At 47.8% G+C, this 19,266-nt stretch overlaps 1 protein-coding gene across 1 annotated transcript in view; it reads right to left on the reverse strand.

Moving 5' to 3' along the window:
- The window catches only part of LOC138522064 (proteasome subunit beta type-9-like), a 122,030-nt gene that overhangs the window by 77,138 nt on the left and 25,626 nt on the right, over positions 1-19,266 (reverse strand). Inside the window, exon 2 of the mRNA XM_069635304.1 lies at positions 713-780. Within this exon, the coding sequence (XP_069491405.1) occupies positions 713-780 (68 nt within the window). The remainder of the gene's footprint in view (positions 1-712; positions 781-19,266) is intronic.

Here is a 19,266-nt window from a genome sequence, read left to right on the forward strand (position 1 = left end):
TAACAAAACCAGCATACCATGAACCCACACTCACACAAACTGTGATCACACACCCACCACTGCAACAATCACTGCAAACCATTAACAAAACCAGCATACCTTGAACCCACACTCATACAAACTGTGATCCCACACACACCACTGCAACAGACAATCACTGCAAACCATTAACAAAACCAGAATACCATGGACCCACACTCATACAAACTGTGATCCCACACCCACCACTGCAACAATCACTGCAAACCATTAACAAAACCAGCATACCATGAACCCACACTCACACAAACTGTGATCACACACCCACCACTGCAACAGACAATCACTGCAAACCATTAACAAAACCAGCATACCATGGACCCACACTCATACAATCTGTGATCCCACACCCACCACTGCAACAATCACTGCAAACCATTAACAAAACCAGCATACCATGAACCCACACTCACACAAACTGTGATCACACACTCACCACTGCAACAATCACTGCAAACCATTAACAAAACCAGCATGCCATGAACCCACACTCATGCAAACTGTGATCGAAAGCTGATGTCTACATCTCATCCATCGACACCCAGCCATCCAGCAAGGACTTTTACCTAACATCAAAAAGATGGCTGTGGATGTACTTCCCAGACAGGGGGATGATTGCGTTTCCTGTCCAACATCACAAAACATGCTCTCAGATAAGCAACTGCACACTTACCCAGCAGACACGCGAGAATCTGAAGCCACTATTACGCCGCCATCAAACTCCACTGCCAGGATTGTCGTCTACGGAAAGAGGAGAGCACAGCCAGATATGAAACACAAAACTAGGTCAAATAAAAATGGATTGTGGGAGGTTTCAAGATTTCATGAAAAACATAAAGCTTAATTCTTCACTTCAGCAAATGCAAATGTATTGTCAAGGGGGCAAGTGGGGTTCACAAAGATGCTGGACAGCAACTTGTAGCCCCAAATTAATGTATAGATAGACATTCTCAGAAGCAAATCTCAAAGTTATGTGAATTACCTCTTAATAGTTCAGGGCTCTCAGCCTGTCAGCATACAGTTCTGTATGGATGGGGAGCACCCATTGCCTCTCACCCTTGAAAGAACACTTCCTGGCCAGCAGGTGTCGCTGGCTCCACACCACTAGCTGCGAGTAGTAGCAGAGCTGCTCCTCAATGTTCACTCTTGGGGATAAGGGTTTCCTGCACCCTGCTTTGGCAATCTTCTCAAGCTTGTCTCCTCACTCAGTGTCATGGATCCTGATGATGAACTCATATACCCCAGGATGATATACCCCAGGACGATATACCCCAGGATGATATACCCCAGGCTGATATACCTCAAGACCATATACCCGAGGATGATGTACCCCTGGACGATAGACCCCCGGACGATAGACCACAGGATGATATACCCCAGAATGAAATACCCCTGGATGATGGACTCCATGATGATATACCCCAGGATGATGGACTCCAGAATGATATACTCCATGATGATATACCCCAGGACGATATACTCCAGGATGGTATAACCCCGGACGACATAACCCAGGATGATATACCCCAGGATGATGCACCCCAGGATGATAGATCCAGGATGATATACCCCTGGACGATATACCCCAGGATGAAATACCCCAGGAGGATAGACCCCAGGATGATATACCCTAGTATGATATACCCCAGGATGATAGCCCCTTGGATGATAGACCCCTGGACGATAGACCCCAGGATGGTATACCCCTGGATGATATACCACTGGACGATATATACCCTAGGATGATATATCCCCAGGCTGATATACCCGAGGATGATGTACACCTGGACCATATACCCCTGGATGATAGACCCCTGGACGATAGACCCCAGGGTAATATACCCCAGGATGATATACCCCAGGATGGTATACCCCTGCATGATATACCCCACGACGATATACCCCAGGATGATGGACTCCAGGATGATATACCCCAGGACGATGTACCCCAGGACGATGTACCCCAGGATGATATACCTCAGGATGCTATACCCCAGGATGATATACCCCAGGACAATATACCACACGATGGTATACCCCAGGATGATATACCCCAGGCTGATACACCCCAGGATGATATACCTGTTATGTTCCACGAACACCAGGGACGCAAGTTTGTGTAATAAATAAGTTCTTTATTCTTAAGTCTATGGGACGACCCCCGGGAGGGACTCAACCGCCGTCCACAGCTTTGCCTTCTCTCTTGCTCCCCGCCGTGCTTGGAACCTGGAACCCCTAAGGTTGAGGATCCACATTCCAAACACACATACAAACCAAAACACTAATGTAATATACATTACTTACATGTATAACATTGATATCCTAACACCTCCTTCCCTTCTAACATTTGAAAACGATATCTAAATCTCTTATGTCTGAACAAATGCTATTAATTTAAAATAAAGTAGAATTCTGATACATAACATATCTTGAATTGTACTGAGCTAGTGCCAGTAACTTAAAATGAAGTAGAACTCGAACTCTAAAAACAACATGTCTTAACATTTGTACTGTTAGCATTATATGTCGACAGTGATGATAATGCCAGTGACTCTGTATGCAGATCTATCACTCTCTTCCTTTGACGCACTTGACAATTGCTACTCTCTCCTTGTTCCAAATACCACCACCTCTGACCAATACCGATGAACCTAAATCTTTTACCACTTGTTTGGGCTCAGAATACAAAGATGCTCCTTTGCGTACTTTGGTGGGCAACTTAATTTTGATCCAATCACCTTCATTAATCTTAAATTCCTTACAACAGTTTCTTTGATCATATCTTACCTTGGATTTAACTCCTGCTTCAAACATTCTACTCCTCACTCTTCCCAAATCCACCTCAACCATCCTGGATTTCCCCATCCATCCTGGACATAGATGTGAGTTGGGTTTCCTACCTCTCAACATCTCAAATGGCGTTAATCCTGTGACACTATGAGGCGTTATTCTATACTGAAATGTCCTTTCCATTGCCGTCCTGAACCAATCCCCACCAGTTGCTACTGCAATTCTTATGGCTTCCATCAACGTCCTATTGAAGCGTTCAACACAACCATTACTTTGGGGATGATAGAGGGAGGTGTTTGCCTGTTCAATACCATTCTTATCCAAAAATTCTCTAAATTCCTTGGATATTAATTGGGATCCATTATCCGACAAACATTTTCTAGGAAAGCCTTCTCTCCAAAATAGTTGTTCTAAGAATTTTGTAACACTGCTGCTGGAAATGTCTCTAAGTAAACAAATCTCAGGCCATTTGGACAATAAATCTATGACCACCAGCAGATAACTGTCTCTGGTCCCTCCTATGTTAAATGGTCCTAATAGATCTATTGCAATCTCATCCCATGGTACCCGCGGGGTTTCCCTAATAACCATAGGTACTTTTCGTACACTCAAACCTTTGTTTCCCTCCAGGCACTCTGTACACTCCTTAACTTGCTCTTCAATCTCTTTATCAATTCCAGGCCACCAGAACTCGGATCTTATTATACCCTTAGTCCTAGCTATACCTAAATGTCCTTCATGGGCTAGTTCCATTACTTGTCTCCTCATACCCTGATGAACTATCATCTGATGCCCTCTATATAGATACTTGTCATTGATCCATAAATCTCCTTTAACTCTGGCAAATCCACCCATATCACCTTTGTAATTCATTACTCCGTTTTCTCTCACTAATGTTAATATTTTCTGGTATATTGAATCTTCACTACAAGCTTTATCCCACTCATCTTTTTTTAGGGACTCATGTACTTGGAAAATCTCAAATGTTTCTTCCTGATCTGATTGCTCTAACTTGATGTGGCCATCTCTATGAACAGATCTTGACAAGGCATCTGCCACTACATTGACTTCACCGCTAATGTGAATCATAGTAAATTGCAGACCTTGAAGAGCTGTAACCCACTTCATTATGCGTCTTGATACACCTTCCAGCCCACCTTTGGTAAAAATACCAACCAATGGTTTATGATCAGTACAAATCTCAAATTTCCTTCCCCACAGGAACCTTTTGAACTTCTCAACACCCCAAATGCAAGCAAGAGCTTCTTTCTCAACCACTGAATATCTAATTTCAGGATCTTTAAGTGACCTTGAGGCAAATGCTATAGTATGCAGCCCCTCTGAATCTTCTTGCATAAGAACTGCACCTATGCCATAGTCACTAGCATCTACAAAAAGTAGTGTGCGTTTCCCTTCTTCAAATGTCTTTAGAATGGGAGCATTAATTATGGCCTTTTTTATCATTTCAAACTCCAACTTACAGTCTTCACTCCATTTAAATATCACACCTTTGCGAGTGAGCCTTCTCATGTGTCTTGACATGTCTGACAAATTCTTAATGAATTTGCCATAGAATTCAACTAACCCCAAAAACGACAACACTTCTGCTTTTGATTTGGGATCTTCCATTTTCCTTATTGCTTCAATAGCCTCCTCTTTAGGTTTGACTCCCTCAGCAGTGATTTCGTGACCTAAATAAACCACTTTACTTGCTTTGAATGTACACTTCTCTGATGCTATTGTTAGACCAGCTTCTCCTAATATGTCTAACACCCTTTTTAACCGTCTGTCATGTTCCACCTCATCACTGCCACATACTAGAACATCATCTTGGTAGTACATCACCCCTTTCTCTCCACCTAGTAATTTGTACATAATACTCTGAAATACACTCGCAGCCGACACCAAGCCAAACGGCATGCGTACGCATCTAAATAAACCGTTAGGAGTGATAAATGCTGTTAAATCTCTGGAATCTGGATGCAACTCAATCTGGTGGTAAGCAGACTTGAGGTCTAAAATTGAAAATATTTTTGATCCAGAGACACCCACAAGTAGGTCATCTATCCTAGGTAGTGGAAACCTATCTGCCACCACCATACTGTTAAGATGTCTTAAGTCAATGCATATCCTCAAGGACCCAGAGGCCTTCCTGACTACCACTATGGGACTCACCCATTCTGAGGAGTCAATTCTTTCAATAACCCCTTCATTCTCCATTCTTTTTAATTCACTTTCTACACCCTCCTTGAGTGCCAGGGGAATGGTGCGCAATTTCGCAATCTTTGGAACTGCCCCTTTTTTTAATCGTATTTTGTGAACAAATCCTTTCATACATCCAAGCTTATGTTCCTTTTCAATCAATCTCTCACCACTCACTGTTAAGACCTGTTCAGGATGACCTGCTTCAAGTCTGATTTTTAGATCAGTGTCATGACGCGCGCTCCATGGAAGCTATGGAGCCGGTGGAAGGGCTGATTTCCACCACCAGCGGTCTAGTCTTCCACGCACTGCCGTGCCGTCATGACGCACATAAATGAGCGTCGCACACGGTACTCATTGCGTTGCAACCTTGCTTTTCCGGCCTGGTTCATACGCTTGGTCTCCTCTCAGACCCCCCTCCCACTCTGTGTATTCCAGCTTGCTTCCTCTTGTCAGCCCTCAGTGAAATCCCTCTCTACTCTCTTCCCGCAATCCCTCTGAGTGCTACCTCCTCTCCTTTGTTTCTTCCGCTCCGGTGTATTTCCCTTCCCGGTGAGGCTTTCCTTGCTCCATTCCCTTCGTTTTCTCTTGGAGACCTCATCCTCTCTTCCTCGGATACGGAATCATTCCAACAGCGCTCAGGCTACGCACTCTACCCCGATTCCTGCAGTGTCTTCTGGGAACTGTAGTCCTCGTTTCAACTCAAACGGAACGCCTTCAGCCTCGACATCAGTAGTGCTATACATCCAAGCACACCAGGGTTTTTCAGCCACGCTTTTCCCTGGTTTTGGGGGCGGACTCCCGGAGGGCCCTTTCTGCCTCGCTGTCTACCAGCAGGCAGGGTGGCTTCCGGTGGAGCTCGTCCCACTCTCAACAGGAAAGGACGAGACCTCTGGAGGGACAGAAGAGCCATTGACACAGACGGTTCCTCAGAAGAACTCAGCACAGGTGAGGAGGAGGGAACCAAGGAGGGTACTAGTCAAGCTACCAATACTCCATCGCATGACAGTTTGCAACGCCAAAGAATGGCTAGTTTAGAGCAGTATCAAGAACTGGTTAATGCTATTCAGGGGATAACTGCTGAGCTCCAAACCATGAGGGTAGAAAACACCGCCCTCAAGGCTGACAATGCCGCCCTGAGACAACTAATGATTCGGAGAGAAGAGGTTCGGGAAGATCTTCCGCCCATGCCCTTACCCTGTGGGAAGTATGAGGGGAACCCCAAGAAGATTAAGGAATTCCTCGACGCCTGTAGAGTATACTTTACTTTTCGCCCAAAGATGTACGAATCCGACAAGGCAAAGGTTGGCTTCCTAGTCTCAAATCTTGGGGGTAACGCTCTAGCATGGGCTACCCCGTTGGTTACAGAAATTGATCCTATCCTGAATGACTACAATGCCTTTGTACTACGATTCAGAGAACGCTTTGAAAGGACCGAGACATTGTACGCGTCTTATGAAAACATACTAGACCTCAAACAGGGTCTTGTTGATGTACAAACCTATGCCTCAAACTTCCAGAAGATAGCTTGGGAAACAGGATGGCCTGACTCAGTCAAACAGACTCTCTTTCGGAGAGGGCTACATGAAGATTTGAAGGACGAACTCTCTCGAGTAGCAAGACCCTCCTCCTTCCAAGAACTAGTCGCTCTGGCCCTCCAGATGGAATTTCGAATTTCAGAGAGAAGAGCAGAAAGAAGGAAGACCAGACCCAATCCGCTTTCTACACCATCCTCCTACTCACCAGCCGCTCCAGACAGATCTCCTCTCCAGACAGAAGAACCCATGCAGATCGGCGCAGCAAGGGGTCCACTTACTGCAGCAGAAAGAAAGAGACGAAAAGACCGGAGCTTGTGCATGTATTGCGGTTCTGAGAAACACCTCCTTAGGGACTGTCCGGAGGTACCTCCCCGAAGGTCGGGAAACGAAAGACCCCGACCCTGAGCAGGGAGACGGAAGGGGCTTCTCTTGCTAATCCCTGTTTTACAAGTGCGTCCATACCATGTCCCCCCTCAAACCAGTTAATGGTCCTAAAGATAGTTCTGGAATGGACCCCAACCCAAGCAGTTGAGTGTCTAGCAATGCTTGACTGTGGTGCAGCTGGGAACTTTATGGACGACCAATGGGCCAGTAGATACGCCATTCCTAGGAGAGAAAAACCTCAGCCCATACCCGTTGAAGGAGTGGATGGCACACCTTTGTCTTCCGGTCTTATCCATCAAGAAACCACGGAAGTCACGGTTAAGATGAAGACTCATCATGAAACAGTAATCTTTGATCTGATAAAAGCTGCCCACTTTCCGGTGATTCTCGGGATACCTTGGTTGAGAAAGCACAATCCGGGGATCGACTGGGTAACTAACATTATAGAGTTCAGATCAGACCTATGTTTGCAGTCCTGTTTGAAGGAGGAGGGGCAACAGTCACATCAGGGTGACACAGTGCCAGCGAGGAGTATTAACTCCATTCCCGTTACCTATCGGGAATATACCGACATCTTTGCAGATACTCTTCCCAGACCCCTTCCCCCACATCGAGCTGAGGACTGTAAAATTAATCTCATACCTAATGCAGTGGTCCCATTCGGAAGAATGTATCCCTTATCACTCCCGGAGAAGGAAGCATTACGAGATTACCTAGCCAGCAATCTACAGAATGGCTTGATACAAGAATCGACTTCCTCGGCTGGAGCTTCTCTGTTCTTTATTCCAAAAAGGGGAACCAAGGAACTCAGACCTTGTATCGACTACAGAGGCCTAAATAGCCAAACCATACGAGATCGATACCCTATGCCTCTAATTAAGGAGATCATGGAAGCAGTACAAGGTGCAAAATGGTTTACCAAATTAGACCTTAGGGGAGCCTATCATCTCCTACGAATCCAACAAGGGGACGAATGGAAGACCGCCTTCCGTACTCCATTAGGTCACTTCGAGTACAAGGTAATGCCCTTTGGGTTGGTTAACGCGCCAGCCCAGTTCCAAAGATTTATGGACAAAATCTTCAGTGATCTTCTGTTCAAGTCCACGGTAGTTTACTTGGATGACATCCTGGTTTACTCTCATACTTTAGAACAACATCGTCTACATGTAAGAGAAGTGCTCAAGAGACTCCGAGGACACCACCTATTAGTCAAGCCAGAGAAATGTCTTTTTGAGGTTGCTACTGTTTCATACCTGGGCTTTATTCTGTCAGAAGACCGCATCGAGATGGACCCTCACAAGACTACATCTATCAACAATTGGCCTGTTCCCAGCTCAGTCAAGGACATCCAGAAGTTCCTGGGGCTGACGAATTTCTATCGAAAGTTCATCACGGGTTTTTCCAACACAGTCCTACCTATCACAGCTTTACTTAAGAAGGGGATGAAGTTCCTTTGGACGCCAGAAGCAGATTCCGCCTTTCATCAGCTCAAACAAGCATTCACTTCTGCACCCATCCTCAGGCAGCCTGATCAGTCGCAACCCTTTATCATAGAAGCCGACGCCTCTCAAGGGGCTATCGGAGCAGCCCTACTACAAAAGAAGGAGGATCAACTCGAACATCCCGTTGCCTATTATTCCAGAACACTTACCTCCAGTGAAAGGAACTATTCAGTGATCGAAAAAGAACTGTTAGCTATTAAACAAGCATGTGAGGAGTGGCGCCATTTGTTGCAAGGAGCGAAATACCCGTTTCAAGTTCGAACAGACCACAGGAACCTAAGTGTTCTACAACAGATGGAATGCAGGAACTCTCGTCATGCTCGTTGGGCTTACTATTTCTCCCAATTTGATTTCATACTCACGTATCTTCCAGGTAGAGACAATCACTTAGCGGATGCTCTCTCCCGCAGCCACCACGAAGGATCAGGGAATCACCCGGAACAGGAACGGCTGCTCAACGGGAAGAGATTCATAGGAACAGTTAATAAATATCTACAGCAGGTCCTTGAAGCCCAAAGAACCATCTCTCTTCCCAGAGATCCCTCTCTGACCTACAAAGGTGAATACCTGTATAAAGACGACTTGCTTTACCTGCCCACCCAAGATCTCCAGAATCAAGCCCTTTCGTGGTGTCACGATCTGCCTATGGCTGGTCACAAGGGCCGGGCTGCTACACTGGAACTACTGAAGAGGAGTTTCTGGTGGCCCAAGATGAATCAGGATGTTGGGGAGTATGTCTCTTCCTGTCCCACATGCGCTCAAGGCAAACACAGTTCGGCTAAACCATTGGGGCTTCTACAACAGGATGAACCACCCGCCGGACCTTGGCAACATATCTCTATGGATTTCATCGTGGAATTACCCAGATCGGGAGGAAGTTCTGCTATCATGGTAGTGGTTGACTCCTTTAGTAAACTAGCGCATTTCGTTCCTCTTCGGGGCACTCCTTCTGCCACTACCACAGCAGACGTGTTCCTCAAGGAAATAGTTCGTCTCCATGGTTTGCCCTCCACAATCGTGTCTGATAGAGGAACACAGTTTACATCCAAGTTCTGGACTGTATTGTGTAAACAGTTACAGATACAGAGAGCATTATCTTCTGGCTATCACCCGGAAACAAACGGACAGACCGAACGCCTCAACGCTACACTTGAACAGTTTCTGAGATGCTACTGCAACCAGACTCAGGATAACTGGAGTCATCTCTTACCAGTTGCAGAATTCTCATATAACAACACCAAGCATACTGCTATCGGTATGAGTCCCTTCAAATGTACATATGGGTACGAACCCAAACACATCCCATTTCCCACTGTTCAACCCACTAATGTCCCTACCATAGACCTACTACTAGACACTCTCAAACGAACCCACAAGTCAGCTCAAGAAACCCTGTTGGCCAGTCGTCAGACTTACAAGAGATGGGCTGACAAGAACAGGAGACCTAATCCTGATTGGAAGAAAGGGAGCAAGGTCTGGTTGTCCACGAAATATCTTCCCCGGAGAATCCACCGAGGTAAATTCACACAGAGATATATCGGACCTTTTTCCATACAACAACAGATCAATCCTGTGGCCTTTCGGCTAAACCTCCCACACTCTCTTCGGAGAATACATCCAGTGTTCCATACCTCGCTTCTTAAGGAATACAAACCTGATCCATTCTTGAGAACCTCCAGGAGAAAGATACCCAGTGTGGATGATGACACCCAAGAGTATGAGGTTTCGCGCATCTTGGACTCTCGTTACAAACATGGAGTCCTACAATACCTCATACTGTGGAAAGGATACCCTTGGACGGAAAGAACTTGGGAACCAGCCAAAAATCTACATGCCACCAGGCTCCTACGCATATTCCACAGACACCATCCAGGCAAGCCTGGAGGACGGTCTTGGCGAAGGGGTTATACTGTCATGACGCGCGCTCCATGGAAGCTATGGAGCCGGTGGAAGGGCTGATTTCCACCACCAGCGGTCTAGTCTTCCACGCACTGCCGTGCCGTCATGACGCACATAAATGAGCGTCGCACACGGTACTCATTGCGTTGCAACCTTGCTTTTCCGGCCTGGTTCATACGCTTGGTCTCCTCTCAGACCCCCCTCCCACTCTGTGTATTCCAGCTTGCTTCCTCTTGTCAGCCCTCAGTGAAATCCCTCTCTACTCTCTTCCCGCAAACCCTCTGAGTGCTACCTCCTCTCCTTTGTTTCTTCCGCTCCGGTGTATTTCCCTTCCCGGTGAGGCTTTCCTTGCTCCATTCCCTTCGTTTTCTCTTGGAGACCTCATCCTCTCTTCCTCGGATACGGAATCATTCCAACAGCGCTCAGGCTACGCACTCTACCCCGATTCCTGCAGTGTCTTCTGGGAACTGTAGTCCTCGTTTCAACTCAAACGGAACGCCTTCAGCCTCGACATCAGTAGTGCTATACATCCAAGCACACCAGGGTTTTTCAGCCACGCTTTTCCCTGGTTTTGGGGGCGGACTCCCGGAGGGCCCTTTCTGCCTCGCTGTCTACCAGCAGGCAGGGTGGCTTCCGGTGGAGCTCGTCCCACTCTCAACAGGAAAGGACGAGACCTCTGGAGGGACAGAAGAGCCATTGACACAGACGGTTCCTCAGAAGAACTCAGCACAGGTGAGGAGGAGGGAACCAAGGAGGGTACTAGTCAAGCTACCAATACTCCATCGCATGACAATCAGCTTGATCACTCCACGATAGTAACTCTCCCCCTTTGTTGGCAACATAAATAGTAGTGGTGGCCTTCCTATCTTTAAACTGCAGTTTAGCGTCAAAGTATCCTATTATCTCTATTGGTTTGTCACCATATGCATTCACCTTAATTTTGTTTTCTCGTAATGTACAGCAATTAAATCTCTCTTTCCATACCTGCACTCCTATTAATGTATAATCCGCCCCACTATCCATAAGCATCGATATTTGTATCCCATTGACCAACACAATGGCATATGGCTTTTTCATCTTCACTTTCCCATCAATGGCATTCACCATGAACACCACTTCTCTACCATTTTCAATATAATCATCCTCCTCATTATTTACACTAACATCGAAAACTTGACCTGAATTGGAATTAACATTTCTACAACATCTGGCAATGTGTCCACGTATGCCACAATTGTTGCATATGACATGCACTGCAAAACACTCCTTGTCCGATGCTACATGTGAGAAACTCCCACACCGGAAACACCTTCTTGTCGTGGAATCTCTATTTGTCACTGCCTCTTTAAAGCCTCTGGAGAAGTTAGACTCTCTGGAGAAATTCCTGTTGTCTTTGACTAACCCTTGGCGATTCCAACTTTTCCCCACTGGAGGTCTACTCTCCTGTCGATCTTCGCCTTTTTTCCCATACTGCAACTGTCTCTTCGAAAAACTTGAGCCCATCCTCGGATTAACTTTTGATACTTTCTGAACTGCACCCTCTGTTTCTTCCAACTTGGGTTTCTCAATGTTCGAATGATTGTCTGCTTGGAGTAACTTTATACATTTATCAGTGTGTTCCACCATCTTTGCAATCTCTATAGCTCTATCCAATGTGGGATCTTTCTCCTTCCAAAGCTCTTTCCTAATGTTGTCATTGTTGCATTTAATCATTAATTGATCCCGTATATGTTCTTCCTGACAGTGAGTGAATCTACATCTCACCGCCAATCCCCTCAGAGCTGTAATAAAATCTTCTATGCTCTCTCCATTCTTTTGTTCCCTGGTGGCAAATTTGTATCTCTCTAAAATGATGTTCTCCTCTACTGTAGGTTCTGGTAATTTTCTTAGAACTTCCTGACCTGCTGTCCCAAGGCAATGAAATAATAAAGCTTCTTTCCTTTCATTGGAATAATTGGGGCCAAATACTGCTAACGCATATTTGTGGAAACCTTCCTTCCAATCTATCCATCGCACTCTGGGTTCTCCAGGTGAGGATAAGAAAAACACTGGGGCTGGGACATTTGCCATTGTATACAGTAATACCAGTGACTGTGGTTACTACGCTGTGGTACGATTGGTATATATTGTCAAATTTCCCTCAATTAACCATGTAAATAACTGCGTTATTTGTAACTCACCAGCCAACTTGTAGCATGTGGTACTGTCCGCTTGTTCTGCAAGCCTTGTAAAATCTGTTGAATCGCACACTCGTCCGGCGTCCCACTGGATGCTACTCTGCGTTAATCATCTCGCAATGTGTCGATGAGCTTCCGCTGGGTCACTTTGTTCTTCGTTTGTTTACCTTCAGCTGCTGGTCCGCCTATGTGTTCCCTTTTGTTGCATGAAGACGTCGATCACGGCGCCCGTTACGCCGTAGGGTCCTCTTTTCGGTTGACTCCGTCACGTCACTTGGTCCTGTTTTCGAACGCTATCGGCGCGTATGGCGGAGTCGCGTTGGAATGCGCATACAGGTATTTTGAATGTAAACACTTTGCACAATGTCACTTTCTGTAATTAAAGTGGTTATCGTCGGTACCTGTGTTCAACCAATTCTTATCCAGTGGCTCCCGAGCATGTATCAATGCGTGGCCGCTTACTTCTTTTTTTTTTTTCGATCCGTAATCTTCTTAGTTAGTATTGTGCCGGGGGTCGTCTCTGGAAAGTCCTTTATCCTCGTCGCCAGTTGTTATGTTCCACGAACACCAGGGACGCAAGTTTGTGTAATAAATAAGTTCTTTATTCTTAAGTCTATGGGACGACCCCCGGGAGGGACTCAACCGCCGTCCACAGCTTTGCCTTCTCTCTTGCTCCCCGCCGTGCTTGGAACCTGGAACCCCTGAGGTTGAGGATCCACATTCCAAACACACATACAAACCAAAACACTAATGTAATATACATTACTTACATGTATAACATTGATATCCTAACAATACCCCAGGACGATATACCTGAGGATGATGTACCCCAGGACCATGTGCCCCTGGTTGATAGACCCCTGGACGATAGACCCCCGGATGATGTACCCCAGGATGAAATACCCCTGGACGATGGACTCCATGATGATAGGATGATGGACTCCATGATGATATACCCCAGGACGATATGCTCCAGGTCGATATACCCCTGGACGATAGACCCCAGGATGATAAATAATAATAATAATAACAATAAAAATAATAATAATAATAATATACCCCTAGATGATATACCCCAGGATGGTAGACCCCAGGATGATATACCCCTGGACGATATACCATAGGATGATATACCCCTGGACGATTCACCCCAGGATGATGTACCCCAGGATGATAGATCCAGGATGATAGATCCAGAATGACAGATCCAGGATGATATACCTCTGGACGATATACCCCAGGATGGTAGACCCCAGGATGATATACCCCTGGAAGATATACCCAAGGTGATAGACCCCAGGACAATTTACCCCTAGACGATCGACCCCTGGATGATAGACCCGAGTATGATAGACCCAAGGACAGTATACCCCTGGACTACATACTCCCGGATGATATACTCCAGGATGATATACCCTAGGATGATAGACCCCAGGATGATAGACCCTTGGATGATATATACCTCTGGATGATAGACCCCAGGGTGATATAACCCTGGATGATAGACCCCAGGATGATATACCCCCGAATGATATACCTCTGGACGATAGACCCCTGGAAATAGACCCCAGGATGATATAACCTACGATGACAGACCCCAGGATGATAGACCACAGAATGATAGACCCCAGGATGGCAGACCCCTGGGCGATATACCCCAGGGTGATAGACCCCAGGATGATATAACTACGATGACAGACTCCAGGATGATAGACCGTGGGATGACAGACCCCTGGACGATATACTCCAGAAAGGTATACCCCAGGACGATAGACCCCAGGATGACAGATCCCAGGGTGATAGACCCCAGAATGATATACCCCAGGATGATAGACCCCAGGATGATAGACCCCTGGATGATATATAGGCCTGGATGATAGACCCCAGGGTGACAGACCCCAGGATGATAGACCCAGGACAACAGTCCCCAAGGTGATAGACTCCAGGATGATAGACCCCAGGATGATAGACCCCTGGATGATATATAGGCCTGGATGATAGACCCCAGGGTGATAGACCCCAGGATGATAGACCCCAGGATGATATACCCCAGGACGATGGACTCCATGATGATAGAACCGAGGATGATAGACCCCAGGATGATATACCCCAGGATGATAGACCCCTGGATGATATATAGGCCTGGATGATAGACCCCAGGGTGATAGACCCTAGGATGATAGACCCCAGGACGATAGACCCCAGGATGATAGACCCCAGGACGTACCCTTTGGTCTACAGAGGATCACAGACACAGCTCCAGGACTCTATTTCAGACCAGAGAATATAGAATACTTTCTCTTAAGAAGCAAGCTTTTCGATAAATTATGGAATTGTATGCATGCTAGGTCAGGTGTTTCTAGTCCTAAGCCCCTGTTGAGGCAGCGCCTGTTCAGGTAGTAGGTGTCTCAGAGGAGTTATAATCAGTGAGAAGATGCGACTGATTGCACAAAAGGTGGTATATAAATGTGCCAACTGAGAAAACACTAGACAACAATACAAGAGGGCCTCCTTTCGCCCGTTCCACCTAATCAGCTCGCAATCTGCCCTGGCAACAGTTTGGTTTGTATTTGGTCTTGTTTTGGTGTCTGGCGCGTGCACTGGAATGACGTTTCCACTTTGCATTTGATGTTTGAAAGGGACCCTTTGTCTGAATCAGAAGAAAGATTTGGGCTCGACCTGGGGAAGGCAAAGGGGCAAGATGGACAAAGGACAGGACAAAAGAACCTCGTAGCACAGCCATTTTGGAGCCAGCCCACCTTCCTATGCCAAAAGCGGTAAACGGCAAGAAAGGGTTCAAAATAGACAAAAAGATAAGCTGCCACCAGCCCTGTCCAAACCAATCCTTTGAGGGAGTCTAGGGCCTTTGGAAACGAAAGGAAGACGCAAGCCCACTGTACTGTACGGTACATTGTGACTTGTAACATGTTGCAGAAAAGTTGCAAGATTGAAAGGGACTAAGGGAAACAAAGCCTCCCAGTACTGACTGTCCTTAAGCGCGTGTCAGTTTCCCCATAAAAAGTGAGCGAAAGCCCAGAGGAGAGCAGCTGAAGGCTGGGCTCCAAAGTCAGACTATGGTGTTAAAACAGAAACAGAGAGTTGGGGGGTACACAATTGGAGGGAAAACGTCACATAAATGGGAATCTTTCCTAACAAACGCGATGAAAGCTTTTGATTCCCTGGAATGGGAATGGTTGTTCGGAGTGTTAGGGGCCTATGGATTTGGGGTGAATATCTGCCGCTGGCTGAGTCTGCTATGCAATAAGCCGGTTGCAGTGGGCTGTGCAATAAGCCGGTTGCAGTGGTGAAGACTAATGACTGGGTGTCGCGACAGTGGATGCTGAGCAGAGGCACACGGCAGGGATGACCGGTCTCACCAATCGTGTTTTCCATGGCGCTAGAGCCGTTGGCGTGGTTCCTGAGACAGGCGATGAGCGAGGCAGGGATTCTAGAGGGAGGGATACGGCATGTAGCTTCGTTATATGCAGATGACCGGCTGTTGTATGTTGGAACCCACGGGATAACATGCCAATGCTGCTTGAGGTGCTGGGGAACTTCCAGAGGGTGTCAAGATTCCGGATCAATAACGATAAATATCTTCTATTCCCATTGAGGGGCTCAGGAACAAGCACTTAGCTGAGCTCCCAGACTGGGGGAGACGGTGGGAGGGGGAGTAAACTGACCTCCCAGACTGGAGGAGACGGTGGCAGGGGGAGTAAGCTGAGCTCCCAGACTGGGGAAGACGGTGGAAGGGGGAGTTAGCTGACCTCCCAGACTGGGGGAGACGGTGGGAGGGGGAGTAAGCTGACCTCCCAGACTGGGGGAGATGGTAGCAGGGGGAGTAAGGTGACCTCCCAGACTGGGGGAGACGGTGGGAGGCGAAGTTAGCTGACCTCCCAGACTGGGGGAGACGCGGGAGGAGGAGTAAGCTGACCTCCCAGACTGGGGGAGACGGTGGGAGGGGGAGTAAGCTGACCTCCCAGACTGGGGCAGACGGTGGGAGAGGGAGTTAGCTGACCTCCCAGACTGGGGGGGGACAGTGGGAGGGGGAGTAAGCTGACCTCCCAGACTGGGGGAGGCGGTGGCAGGGGGAGTTAGCTGACCTCCCAGACTGGGGGAGACGGTGGGAGGATGAGTAAGCTGACTTCCCAGACAGGGGGAGACGGTGGGAGGGGAAGTTAGCTGACCTCCCAGAATGGGGGAGACAGTGGCAGGGGGAGTTAGCCGACCTCCCAGACTAGGGAAGACGGTGGGAGGATGAGTAAGCTGACTTCTCAGACTGGGGGAGACGGTGGAAGGGGAAGTTAGCTGACCTCCCAGACTGGGGGAGACGGTGGGAGGGGGAGTAAGCTGACCTCTGTATGGGAGGATTGGTCCAAGAGACCCCCCTCCCCTGCAGCCTCTCCCCCCTGTGAAGTCCATGGCTCATCAGGGGTTCCCCCTGCCACCAGGGCCCAGGTGGCGGGTGGACCACTGGCTGAAGACATTGACCAAACATGCTGTATTTAGCTAGACCCTGGAAACCATTTTGTGAAATCAAAATGGTTTGAGCCCTGTGCACCACAGCGCGGCCCCCACCCCTGGAGAGTCTCACTTATCCCTGCGGCCGCAGCTCCCTGGCAGATCCGCTGAGAGCCCGTTCCCACGAACAGACGGACATGAGCTAGTGTTAGATGCAAACACTGTAACATTTCACCTTCCGCAGTGTATCACTGTTCCCAGTATGACCCGGCCAGCAGGGCCGGGGTGGGAAAGAACTGTAAAATGGTCCCCTGACAAAAGCAGAGCCCCCAATACTAATGAGCAAACTACCTGTGAGGAAACTCTTCTCTCCATGACCTTTCTGACTAAAAACATGTAACCTCCATGAAGATGGCAGAATGTGTGCTTATATGGCATTCGGGTTGAAGTACCCACATCCCCGTAGCTATGCGCAAATGGTAAAAGTGTCCCGGGGTTTTCATGTTATATGTATCGCCGAGAAGACTGCACCCCAAGGTCCCATGCCATAACTGAACTAATGCTGCTAGAGTGCAAAGGAAGACAGATACAGCCCTATTGGGAGCTCATGTAAATGGTGCACGAAAATGTACAGTATGTATGTCCAAGTTCACCATGTGTCACTGCCATCAGTCTTATTAGCCGGTTGTTCCTGCGTACTCCACCAACCTTACTACTACCTCGCTTACCGCGCATGTATAGAAATGTAACAAAATGTTGTGGTTGTTAAATACTTAAAATATAGGTAACGCATTTGAAATGGCCATGTAAAAGGCACTAACAATGTTGAAAACATAAGCTTTGAAAAGACTCAATGAGTATTGTATATTATATGAATGTTTATGCCTCTTCCACTTAAATCTGCCACACACGAGGAAAATACCTTTGTGGGCATATCCAAGGCCATTCCCCCGTCCTCCCCATTGAAGCCTGCCAGACGGAAAAGCAGAGGCCTGTGCTGCTCTGCTCCACTTCCCCCATTTCGGCTGGAGCCGCTTCAAACATTCACATTCCCCCCCCGCAGCACCCAGGGCCGCGGCCTGCCACCTGAATTATTTACAACCCAGCAGTAAACCCCGGCCTTAAACACAGATCCAAAGGCGCCCTTTCTGAGGCTCCACGACCCACCGGCTCACCTTAGATTAATGGCCCCTGTAAAATTAGGACACCCAATATCATGGCAACACTACAGGAACACATCCATAATGACTTCTAATAAGACATGATAACTCGGACAGCTCGTCCCTTGCCCTGAGACCCAATCTCGCGACCTATGATACCCGGCCAACAGGACGATGGTAACCATGTATTGATGTATCACCAAAAGACCCCACTCTAGGTGCATTCCTCCTGTGTTGCATTAACCTGTAGAATAACCTATTGGAAGATTTACCAGGGAAGATAATATTGCAATGTTGAATGACTGCGGTGTGCGTGGCCTTAGGGCAGAAAGCCAGGAAAGACGTTCATCACTGACACTGGTCACGGCTGGCACAACAACACCGTCCGGATGAGCCCAGCTGACCTGCCCGGCCCAGCCCAGCCCACGAGGGTAACCAGTGACGTCCACCGACCACGGCAAACCACATCACAGCGGCACCTATAGTTAGTCGTCGCCACCCAATCCCCACGAACTTGTGCCCCCTATAGTATGTAGGTTCTTATGACGTTTTTTGTAAATATATACGCCTGTCTTTGCTATTGTCAGACAGAGCGCTCTCGGAGTTTGCAGAGTCCTTTGCATGCCCTATTCTGATTGATAAACTCCCCTCTAAGCTCACCCGCACTTTGTCTTAGCCTTATTCCCATCTTGGGAGAGTCCATTATTGTCTCTCATTGTGGGAGGATCGTGCTATCTGGGGGACGCTCGCCTTCACCTCCCAGACTGGGGGGGGGGCGGTGGCAGGGGGAGTTAGCTGACCTCCCAGACTGGGGGAGACGGTGGGAGGGGGTGTTAGCTGATGGGAGGGAGAGTAGGCTGACCTCCCAGACTGGGAGGGGGAGATGGTGGGAGGGGGAGTACGCTGACCTCCCAGACTGGGGGAGACAGTGGGAGGGGGAGTAAGCTGACCTCCCAGACTGGGGGAGACGGTGGGAGGGGGAGTTAGCTGACCTCCCAGACCGGGGGAGACGGTGGCAGGGGGAGTTAGCTGACCTCCCAGACTGTGGGAGACATTGGGAGGGGGAGTTAGCTGACCTCCTAGACTGGGGGAGACGGTGGGTGGGGAGTTAGCT

The sequence above is a fragment of the Ambystoma mexicanum genome, chromosome 13, assembly GCF_040938575.1.
Source record: "Ambystoma mexicanum isolate Mex_15411 chromosome 13, UKY_AmexF1_1, whole genome shotgun sequence".
Taxonomy (NCBI): domain Eukaryota; kingdom Metazoa; phylum Chordata; class Amphibia; order Caudata; family Ambystomatidae; genus Ambystoma; species Ambystoma mexicanum.